The following is a 12,536-nucleotide window of genomic DNA, read 5'->3' on the forward strand; positions in this document are numbered from 1 at the left end:
TCCTATTATATATACATATATATATATGTAATTAAAGTATTTAAAAAGGTAATTAATTAGCTGCCGCCAAACATAATTGAGTATATTTAAAGGGAATAACAAGATCAGAAGAAAAGACAAAGCTAAACTTGGAAGGTGGGGGATTATGTGTCTTGATGCTAATGAACCAATTAGTATACTTCTTAATTATTTAATTAAACGATAATCATAAGTAATATTATTTGCTTTAGCATAAAATTAATAAATATATAACACTATTATGAGTGACCCAAAAAAAATTGGAACAACTCATGAAGAACAATGTAGAAGCATAGTGTGAGTTCAGAGAAGATAAGGTTCTTTCTGCATAGAAATGGATGGGGCATATTTGCCACACACCCACATAGATATACACACACGCAAACACATACATACACATATGTGTGTGTGTGTGTGTGTGTGTATGTAAAGGAGCTTTTGAAAATATATCCTTGAAGATCATCATGAGAGAAAGTGCCATCTAAAGAAAAAAAAAATGGGAAAAGGTGATACCTAAATCATTTATTTCATATTTTGTTTGCTTTGTGGGGTTTAAATGTTCTCTCTCTCTCTCTCTCTATATATATATATATATATGTATGTATGTATGTATGTATGTATGTATGTAAATGAATAGATAGATATAGGGTGTGGTGGGAAACAAATGAAATGGAGTGTTGTGTGTCCCATGTTATTATTTCAGCTTTTGAAGCCACGAGCAAACTTCTCCTGTTCACGAACTGCTTATTAATGTTTCGATCATGCAACATATTATTCCTTGGTGGAACCCACCAACCCTATAAATTACATTTATCCAAAAATCAGCTAAACAACAAAAAGTATACAAACAAATTTCATTTACTTCATTAATTATTATAATCATTTCTAACATTTTAATTCAATTCAATTCATTACGTGAATTATATAATATGTATTACATATATAAATAAAAATGTATAAACCCACTTAGTCGGACGTAAAAGTTATGAGTAGATACATCGTCAAAATTTTTAAAATTTTAATTATAAGTGTCAGTGCTAAACTGACAGTAACTTATAAAAAAGAATAAACTGTAATATGTTAAGTATTATCGTACGTTAATACTCCAAATTTAAGCCAATACAAAAAGTAATAAGATAAATTTAAAAAGTACGAGAACAAGAACTAAGAGTTGAGAGTGAGAAGTATAGAATATCTCTAAAAAATTTAACTCACGTATAATTAAATAACTTGGTTTCATAGTTAGAACTTCAGAAATGTTGACCATCATAACGGTATGGTTATGACATAAGCATAATATTGCCAATAATGGCCTAGGTGTGGGTAAATACAAAGTGATTAATTATAAACGTCTATGACTAAGTAATTAAGACTAAGGTTGACTATCTTAAACAATATTTAACTCGGTTTAATGTATCTTGTCAAGTTTGATTAACTTAGCTATCGTTTAAATTCTGACTAACTTAATTATCACGTATCCTACTAAATCTATTTTATTTTTAGGTATTTTATTATTTGTTAATTATACTTCTACTATACTTTTGCTACTTGTCTCGGTACGTGCCGTTTTCTTTAAATTGGATGTATAAACCATGTTAGGAATAAATCAAAAATTTACTGTATATTTGTTTATAATTTAATATTTTAAAATAAAAAATAGTAAAATTTGTATAAAAAATAACATCATATGAAATTTTGTGAATTTGAAATAATAAACATTAAATATTTTATTTTACACATTAAAATATTTCCAAATATGATTTTAATATTCTATAACTAACCACTAAAACTACGATTTTTCGTTTAAAATTTGAATATCTAATTAAAAGAAATAGAAATTAAGCTTTAACATATACAATTTAATAAAAATACACATCATAATAATTAAAATTACTATTTAAACAAAATACTCTTTAGTGTTTATAATTATATAAATTCAGGTTGTAAGTTATATTTTATGTATATCACTATTATAAAATTGTATTATATAATTTTTTATTAGAAGATTATATTTTTTATTAATATACATATACAATTAAATTAATAAAACATATAATTTTTTTTTAAAAAAAATTGTATTCCAAGTTTAACTAATAACATTAATCATATTTATTTAATTATAAAAGTAATTAATGTAATTTTTTTTTTTGTGGAATATACGGGGCGATTGAGTTAAGTGGGACACGGTACACATCATGGTGACGCAAGCATTGCGTGTGGCGATGAGGTGGCTTATTTTGATTGGTGGAGTTCGAATATGTAGAGGATAATAAAAATTATTGGACGAAATCAAAAGATAGTGATGGAACATAATAAAATAAATAAATAAATAAATAAATAAAAATGAAAGTAATTTTGGAAGTAGTTTATCACTCATTGGAACCTTGATTCCACTTCATCCATAATGAGCATCGTAACGATTTTGCCACGTCATGCCTCCAAGTTTGAAAAATATGCACACAACGCAGCGGGACCCACCAGTATCTCTAAATTCAGCCAATTAAAACAGCCCACGTGGACCCCCCGCCTACCCTATGATTCGGCCACCGCCCCAGTTAAGGACAGGCCTTTTGGGCATGCAGCCTCCTTCATGTTCAATGTTTATTTTATTTTATTTTTTTTAATTTTATTATATTCGTATTGAAATTATATTATAATTGATATTAAATAAATAAAATGTATAAATTTTTATTAAAAAATAATTAATAAAAAAATAAAGTGTTGAAAAGTGTAATTAAAAAATTTACCAAACTTTTTTTTTTATTTTTAATTTTATAATTTCTGCCGACTTTCACTTTTTTAAATTAATTAATTAATTAATTATTATTTTGGGGGAGGGGGTGATCTCATGCTTTGCTCCAATCCAATTCACTCTTCCACCACAACATTATGTGGAGTGAGAAACAATCATTAATTGTTCCCCTTTTTATTTTACACTTTTCTACTTTCCACCACTTCTTTGAATAATATATCTTTTTCTAAATACACTAATAGTAAATTCACATATTATGTGTGTAGAGGTTCAGAACTTTTGATAAAATAAATTTATAATTTAAATACAAAAACGTATAATAGTATTATGGTTTATATTTTTTACACATAAATTAACATATCTGATAGAGTTACAGAAATGTCAATTTCATAACAGTTTATAAAAAAAAAAGTAATAATATATGAAATTAGTAAATAAATATTGTAGGAAGGTCAATCTCCATTAGTTCTTGATAGAATCTGGAGGATACCTACTAACAGACCTCTTGCTGATCAGGATTTGAATTTTGATATTCTTGATCTGAAATGGTTAATAGGGGAGGGAGTGAGTTATATTAATCCAATAAGAATATCACACTACTCACCGATACAAAAACTGAATGTCGATAAAAAATCATAAAACGACTAATTGAGTTCTTAATTTAAGTAAATTTATTTATTATAAAGAAAACCATTTATTGTATATTTACCGTTTCGAGATTTTCAAAATCAACTTATAGAGACAATAACTCAAATAAAATTATGATATCATATTCAAGTGAGTAAGAACAATAACTTTCATTTTTATTTGCTTACTGGTATCTCTGAGGATCCATAGGGATGTTTCACTACATGTGAACTAAATATTTAAACTTGTCAACTAACCGACCGCCCTCATACCCTATCTGATATGAGCACAAAAAATACCATATATCGATATTCTATTTGGTATGAGGGTGAATCGGGTCATCTCCATACTCCGTCTGGTATAAGCATTAAAAATCTCATTTTTCGATACCCCGTTTAGTATGAGGTAACGTTCACGATATGGTTTCTTATGTACTTGGTTCATCTACTATCTCTCATGATATCCAGTAAAACAACTATTTATTAATTCACATAATCAATCAAATTTTCATTTGCATATTAATTTCATATTTCACAAATCAGCCGTAAATCACGTAAGATAAACGATATATGCATAAAAGAAACACAACTAAATCATTTAACAATTCTAATATATTATTATGTATTTAAAGTTGTAAAATTAAATAATTAATTAAATAGAACAAATAAATAACTAACCGGCTTCGCCTCTATTAGTGACCTGTAATTATTCTCAAAAATTTTTAAATTTCACAAAATACCATATTATTAATTATTAAGCTTCAATTCCATAACAGGGAATAGGGTGAGGGATTCTTACCCGAATCGGTATTCGAAACACTGACCATTCTACTGCGCCTACTGGTAGTCTCCGGATTTTCTGAATTTTCTTGCGGAGATTAGATACATTTCTCGTACCTAAAACTACTCCAAAAACTTTAAATTGGTATTAAAAAATTTTTTCGACCAATTTCAGGATTCCAACACCACCGTTTGCGACGACAGTTTGCCTTGACTTGGCCATTTTTTGCCGACTTTATACGTGTCCATACGAAAAAACAAGTTAAAAGGTATCGGTTGGTTGAAAAAATCAGAAAACAGAAACCAACTGGTGGTAGGGTTTCCGGGTACGGCGAGTCCACTGGCTCACTTTCGCGTCTGAGATTCCTTCTCAACCTACAAAAGACAAAACGGTGAACACAACGATAAAAAAATAGCATTAAACGGAAAATGAGAAGGGACTCATTAAAAGAGGTTGCGGGTTTTGCTTGTGGCGGTTTCGTTGGGCTTCGCCTGCAATTTTTAGCTCATCCACCATTCGTTTTGCTCCGATATGGCCACAGGGGTGCTTGGAATCGAATTCCAAGCGGGTAGGAGAATTTTTACATTTTTTAGTGGTCGGAGGTAGCTCCGGTGCGGCGGCGGTCAGCGGTTGGCTCCCTTCTCCAGCGTCTGGTTCTTCTTATCCGGCAGGGAGACTTACGGCTAGGGTTCGAGTTCAATGTGATGCGAAATATTTATACCCATCTAGTGTTAATGTAGACCGTTTATCGTGTTTGATCTCGACCGTCCGATCGCGCTTAAGGAAGAAACGAATTTGAACCGTTCATCGCGTTTGATCTCGACTGTTTGATCGCGCCTAAGAAAAAAACAAATTCGGACCGTCTACGCATGCAAGATTGTTCCTGGGTCGTCCGATCGCGGGGCACGCGGATTGCCAACGTGGCCTCCTGCGTGGCACTGAGTCAACCTGTCTTGCCATGCGGCGCACTGCGATTCGTAGAGGCTGCTGATTGGGCAGTCCTACGTGGCCAATTTTTTTTATTTGCAGTCTAATTTTTCTTTCAAAAATACTATCAGAACTCATATTTCTATATTTTTTTTTATCAAAATTATTTTCAATCTCATCCATAATTTATTTTTTTTCTAAATATAACATAAATTACATTAAATTAATTTATAAAATGTATTTTTTATACATATCTAAATTAACAAAATTTATTCCGGATTCGGATATTAGATATAGACTTGTTTTATGCATAAATATAAAAGAATCATTCTTATTATTTCATCATAATTTAACCCACATATATATAATTCTATATTAAATGAATAAAAATAGTATTCTTGTTAATAACCCACATATATATATATACATGTGTATACCCATATTTATATATAGATATATATACATATATATATATATACACATACACATGTTTTAAACATAAATAAAAAGAAACAATCTTATTATTTGATTTTTGGACTTGTCTTTATTAATCTTAAACTAGTAATATCTTTTTACCTAATTCATATTGTAAAATCTTAAATTGGCAAAAAATGGTGACTAACTTATGATTAAGCAATGATGTCATATGGGTTTCTATTATCTATATGTATACATATATATATATATATAATTAATTTAATTTCGAGTGTGTTGGGTTACTTTCTTCTCTCCCAAAAAGAGATTCATGTGTGCCATTTGTTTATATGTCCTTTTCTATAAAATTCATTTCAAAAACTTATTTTATTAATTAAAAATAAAATCTTTATAATTTACGAAAAAATAAAATAAAAAATCAATTTTTTTAACATTTATTAATAATATTAATTAAAAAATTAAGAAATTTAAATAAATAAATATATATATATTTATAAAAAAAGAAAATTATTAAGGGAATGATACGGGGGATAATTAGGGAGAATGGATTTGATTGTGATGGGTTTTGGTGAGATTCGAACCCGGAAGCCTGATGACGTGGCACGAGAAGAGAAGTAGTGTTGACTGGAATGATTCTGACAGCGACATGTGTACTTTGGTCAATAATGGGGATTTCGTTAAGCTGTCCGTCACTTATTCAGTTTTCTCTCTCCGCGTCTGCTGGTCCACGCCTTTGTCGGAGAGTGGAGCGGGCAGACGCCACATGGGTTCTTCCACTAACAAAATTTCGGGTACATATTTATTGGCCCGCACCCAGGAACCCAACCAAATAACCGGTTGGAACACCCACGCTCTCTATTACACGCGCCACGTGGGAGTATAGATACGATTCCCATATTTTTCCTATAACTAGAAAATACGTTACATATACACACGTGTATATATATATATATATACACACATTATTTTTATTTTCATTTAATTTATAAATTTTAATTATTTTATGTGTAAGTAATAGTTTTAAATAATGAATTTATATTACAATTATCAAGATAAAAAATATAAAAATAGTTAATTTAAATTAAATATTTTTTATAATTTATAAATATATTATAGTCAGACAGTAATCGAATTATAATATTTGATTTAGTGATACTAAAGATTTAATTTATTTATGTGTTTGTGAATTTATGGTAATCAAACTGAGTTAATAAATTCTTACGTTTTTGGACGAAAATAATATTTTTGTAACAGTTAAGTTTTTTTATTTGAAATAACTAAAATAAGTTAAATATTCGATGAATATTTAATTCTTTAAATTAAATTTTTTTTAATTATAAAATAAATGTTACATGTAGGTAAAGTTAAAATTAACTCAAAGTAAAAAATAAAAATAAAATTAAACCCAATGGTAAAAATATTGTCTTAAAAGTTACCATGAAACCAAGAAAAATAAAAGGCTCAAAGGGTGTGAATGCATGAAAGTTACCAAAAATCATTAGACAATTTGCTAAAAATTCAACAAAGGTGGGAAGTTCAATATTCATGTTTTCACACTAAAATCAAAAACAATTTTGACTTTGAAAAAAAAAAAAAAAATTCTTTGTTTTATGATTCAAATAATAATTTTACATGCACAATTAATTCATTTTCATCTTATTATATAAAAATTATATTACAATATGTGTATATTTAATGTTTGATAGACTAAAAATAAAATTTTGTGGCATGCCCAATTCTTATAAGACCATTTTATCATATAATAATTAATTATATGTTATATAACAATACATGAAATTAACCCATTAACTTAATTTAAAATTAAGGTTGGAACAAAGTCATTTTTACTCGTACCCTAAGGTTTTAGTTTACACGACAAAGCAATCTTTGTACTAATTACCAAGTCAAGCTAAGTCATACACTATTTTTATATTGTCTTTTGATTTATTATTTGTGTAATTAATTACACACTTTAATTAGAAGATAATATATATTTAATTAATAAGAATGTTGAATAATAGGCAGAATATCCCTTACTTATATATTATTATATTTTATAATCATGGTATTTGAAGTTTGAATCGAGCATATATATATGTGTATGTATTATTTTAACTTAGCATTTAGCAAGCATTCTAATCAAGTTGATAATTAGTTTATATATATACCTATAGATAATAGAGACAGTTAATTTCAAAATTTCAAACCCATTAGTACATAATATAGTTTACTCATTCTCAATATATACATACACACACATATATATATATATATGTATATGTATGTATGTGTGTATGTAGAGTTTACTCGGTCAGACTAATCTTTTCCATTTTATTTTATTTGAAATGAAGATATACAAGAAATTCTAGCCTGGTTTTATTTTTTCAAAAAAGAGTAATTTAAGTCAATAAATATAAATTTTATTTCTTTTTTTTCTCCCTTAATTTAAGGTAAAATAACATTATAATCGTCATATAATTCCAACTACATATTCAAAATTTCTTTCGTCTTAATTTTATTAATTCTTCTCGAATGAATGAATTCGGCATCATAATCATTAATATAATATATTTCTAATCGTTTATTACGCTGTATTTCGTTTTCATAAATTCTTATAAAATTCAATCAAAATACTCTATATATATATATATATATTTAAATAATGATATAAGAGAGTTACGTAATTTACTTTAAAAAAATTAATATTTCTCTTTAAACTTCGATTTCTATACATAATGAAACAAGTATTTGAAATTTCATTGTTAATATTAAATTGTTTATAGAAAACTAATAGAAAAATCCTTGAAGTTAAAGAACTACATAGACTTTTAACTTGTATATATAATAATATAATATGTATACATATATATATATATATATATGTGTATGATCCTCATCTAAGTTGTGAAATTTAAAGTCTATATGGCTAAATCTTGTTTGGCTCAAGTTCATTATTCAACAAAATACAGAACAAATGAAATAGAAACGGTAAGCCGAAATTTATAAAGTCAACATGTTTCAATTTTTATATACGTATAATAGGCTAGTAATTATATGATACCCATCATAGTCTTTTTATATATTTTATATATATATATAGTAAAAGCTCCATGAGAGTAGCATGGATATGAATATATATTGTAAAAGAAAATAAAAATTACTTAGAAAGCATAATTTGAGTCAGATTTTGTAATTTTTTTAACTAAAAGATTATGATATGCTAATATATATATATCAATTAATAAATAATATATATATGTATATATATATATATATATATAGGGTCAAAATTATCTAAATGATATTTGACCCATTATATTTTCTACTTCTTCCCTTTCTATCTTCTTATAATCCCAATTCAAACCTAAACTTAATTTTTCTTACACGCTTTCTTATATTTTCTACAAAGGGTGATATCTTTTTTTTTTTTTATAAATTTTTCGTGTATATACACACACACACACACACACACACATATACATATATATATATATACATGGTAGAAACCAAGAGCTTCAATTGAGAACTGATCATACCTGAGAGGAAACTTCATTGACCAGCAATCTACACACCATTTATTTTTCAAGAAGTATTATTAAATACAAGAGTCAAGAGATTCTGAAAATGTAACTGGTAAATTTTAAATTTTATTTTTTATAATTTTTTTTTAAAAAATATTGAAAATGAACTAGTAAAATATTTATAAAATTCAATATATATATATATATAGATATATATATATATTTTTTTCTTAATTATTAAGTGAAACTGTGAAGAACATCATTATGATGTGTTGAGAGTTGGACCAAGACAAAACAAAAAAAAAAAAAAAAAGTTATGACAAATTAGAAACAATGACATGCAAAATAATAAATGAGTTCTATAAAATATTAAACAACAAGTCATAATCAGAAAAAAAAAATTATTAAATGAATGAAGAAACCAAAAATCTTAGAGAGAAATGATTAAAGACTTCTCCTTTACAGAATCCCACTTCTTTATAATTATATGAAATGGAGCCCACGACTTAATTGTAATTGACAACCCAAGTTACATGGATTTCATAATTTATAAATTTTTATTTCTTTCATTCTAACCCGTGATAGCGAAAATATAGAGAAAACCCGCAAAAAAAAAATAATAAATGAAAAAACCAAAGTTTCAGGAACGCAAATAAGATGAAAGACCGTAATAAACGTGATTTAGTTTATTTTAAAATTTCGTCAGAAAATCATGAAAAAAAATTTAACGAACATATTTCATTTATATAGTGTTCTGACTCATCTGTGCTCTTAGAACATTGATTTATTTTCTTCTCTTTAATATCAACTAAATGTAAAACAAAAGACTCAGTTTTTTTTAAAATTACAAGAGTCCAAATGTCCAACAATGTTCTTGGTCTAAAATCATTCTCGGAAGAAGAGAATTCGGAAGTTTATTGTCAATGTCTTCATTCATTAAAAAGTCCCAACAGCTCAAATCCTCGTCCCACGTACTCGCGTCGTTACTACTGTTGTTATTATTGTTGTGACTATCAGTTGGCCATTCAAGATTGGGGAATTGCAAATTCTCGAAAAACTTTGAAGAGTCACAAGAAGAAGATGAAGATGATGATGGTGTCGACGCTGATGGTCCAGAATTCGTAACAAAAATCTCATGAGGTTGAACAAGAGGAACTTCATCTACGCAGAAGAAACCATTGTTGGTGAGCTCGAACGGACTCATCATCAAGCTTTCATTTAATTCTTGTTTGTTGATTAACATTTCAGCAGGCTCGACCATATTGTTGTCTGATTCAATCATAGTAGTGGACAAAGAAGCTTGTTCTTGCTCTTGTTCTTGGCTTTGTTGCTTCTGCTTTTGTTCTTTTTCATGTTTGGACTTTTGTAGTTGAGACTTGGATTGCTGTTGCTGCTGTTGATCAGTAGTAGAAAGCGGTTTGTGGGTGACAGGGTCAATTCCCATCTTCTTCAACTTCTTTTTTATGTGGGTGTTCCAGTGATTTTTTATCTCATTATCTGTTCTTCCTGGGAGATGAGAAGCAATCTTCGACCATCTGTAACAAGTTAAAATTTTCAAAAAACTCAGCCTTATAACTTTAACATTCTTTTAAATAATAAATTAATTTGAACGTTTTAAGAATTCAAACAAACATATATAAAACACTTCATTGTATTATTTATACGATAACAAAAGAAAAAAGAATGTCATTCATATACTGCACAAAATCATTTCTATGGAATGATCAAGCTTTATCATCTGGGAAAGATTAGGACCACTGGAGACGATTACATAGAGAAGCAATATCTTTTATGCCCACTAGAAAGTAGAAAGCTCAATTTGAAGGACATATTTGCCCATTTCTTTATTTTGAAAGACTAATCAATACTCCTAAGAAGAAATTGGACCTTGCCCACTTGAGAGCTTGACATTTGACTGATACTATAACCACATAAGTATAACATATATATATATATATACACACACACACACATATAGAGGACTGGGTCTAAAATGGTAAAATACATAGACCCAAAACTCATGTAAGAACACTGAGAGAATTAATATAAAATTTAAAGAAAAACTTCCCTAAAGTTGAGAAGAGGATAGAAAATTAAGTAAGAAATTAACACAAAGGAAATTAATTAACCTGTTGCCAAGTTGAGCATGGAGATCAATGACTACTTGCTCTTCATATTCTGATAAGAGTCCTCTCTTCAAATCTGGTCTAAGATAATTCGTCCATCTCAGCCTGCAACTCTTCCCACACCTTAACAATCCTGCATTTATGTATATATACATATAGATATACAATATAAAAAATACCCACCATGAGTCACTACACAAATATCTACATGTATGTAAATTATATTTTTCCCCATAAAAAAATGATCTGGGTATATCAAAATTTGTGATTAATAAATGCTTCAATAGAAAATAACATGTGTGTGTGTGTGTATGACCTGCAAGCTTGGGGACAGCTCTCCAGCAGCAATGGCCATTGGTGAGGATGAAGTTGATGAGCTTCTTGTCTTCCTCGGCTGTCCATGGCCCTTTCTTCAGGCCTACTTTATCACAGCATGGTTGCCTTCCCATCTTTATAAATCCTCTCGATGATCAATCAACCCAACACCCCAGAACTATGATATATATATATATATATATCTCTATGTGTGTGTGTGTATGGATATATATAGAGAGAGGGAAAGAGAGAAAGGGTAGTTGCTTGAAGACAAAGAGGGAGAGACACTACAATGACCTCTGTTTATATCAACATACATATACACACACACACACACAGACAGGGAGAGAAGAAGACCAAAACAAAGCACTTATATAAATAATTTGGAGTATATGCAGAATATTATGAGCACTACAACATGCATTTATAAATCAACATGGACACGGTTTGTCCCCCCCCTTTTTTTTTTTTTTTTCTTATTTTTTATTGTAAAAAAGAACAAATTATAATAAAATTAAAATAATAATAAAATATAATTCCAATTTAAATAAATACCAATACCTCAGAAAGAAGAAAAAAAAAAGAAGCATAAATTTGATCTTAATTTTATAAAAAAATTAAATTATAAAGAATTTTAAGAGCTAGTAGTGGATGTGTTCTGCACACGTGTGAGTTTGAGAGGGAGCAACGCGTAGCGCACGTGCGACATCGTCGTCAGACAGCGTCAGCTCATCTAACTTTATTTTTGCTTCAATTGGAAGCGAGAGATTTTTCTCTCTCCAACAGCTCAGCTAAAAGGGAAAGTAAAAGGAAAACAATCCCACTAACCCAAGGAAAACTAATTACTAAATATTAATTGAGTATCTAATTAATTAATAAAGACTTTATTTACCTTAATTAATCACAATTAATTATTAATAATACCATATAGTACACCATTAATTTTAAATATAATGGTCGATTTCATACTTTTATATTTTAGAGTAAAAAAAAATCTGTTAAATAAAAAAATATAATTTTTCTTTTTTGCAGAAG

General features: G+C 28.3%; 1 protein-coding gene across 1 annotated transcript; it reads right to left on the reverse strand.

The window, feature by feature from the left end:
- Positions 1 to 9,728: 9,728 nt before the first annotated feature.
- On the reverse strand, positions 9,729 to 11,897 carry MYB43 (myb domain protein 43). The gene is made up of 3 exons (XM_088212933.1): positions 11,503 to 11,897; positions 11,190 to 11,319; positions 9,729 to 10,595 (listed from the first exon to the last, which is right to left on the reverse strand). Exons 1-3 carry the CDS (start codon positions 11,633 to 11,635, stop codon positions 9,905 to 9,907), a joined length of 954 nt encoding a protein of 317 aa, XP_088069059.1. The 5' UTR covers positions 11,636 to 11,897; the 3' UTR covers positions 9,729 to 9,904.
- Between the last annotated feature and the right edge of the window lie 639 nt (positions 11,898 to 12,536).

The sequence above is a fragment of the Carica papaya genome, chromosome 1 (genome assembly GCF_054855325.1).
Source record: "Carica papaya isolate Zhongbai chromosome 1, ASM5485532v1, whole genome shotgun sequence".
In the NCBI taxonomy this organism is placed as follows: Eukaryota; Viridiplantae; Streptophyta; class Magnoliopsida; order Brassicales; family Caricaceae; genus Carica; species Carica papaya.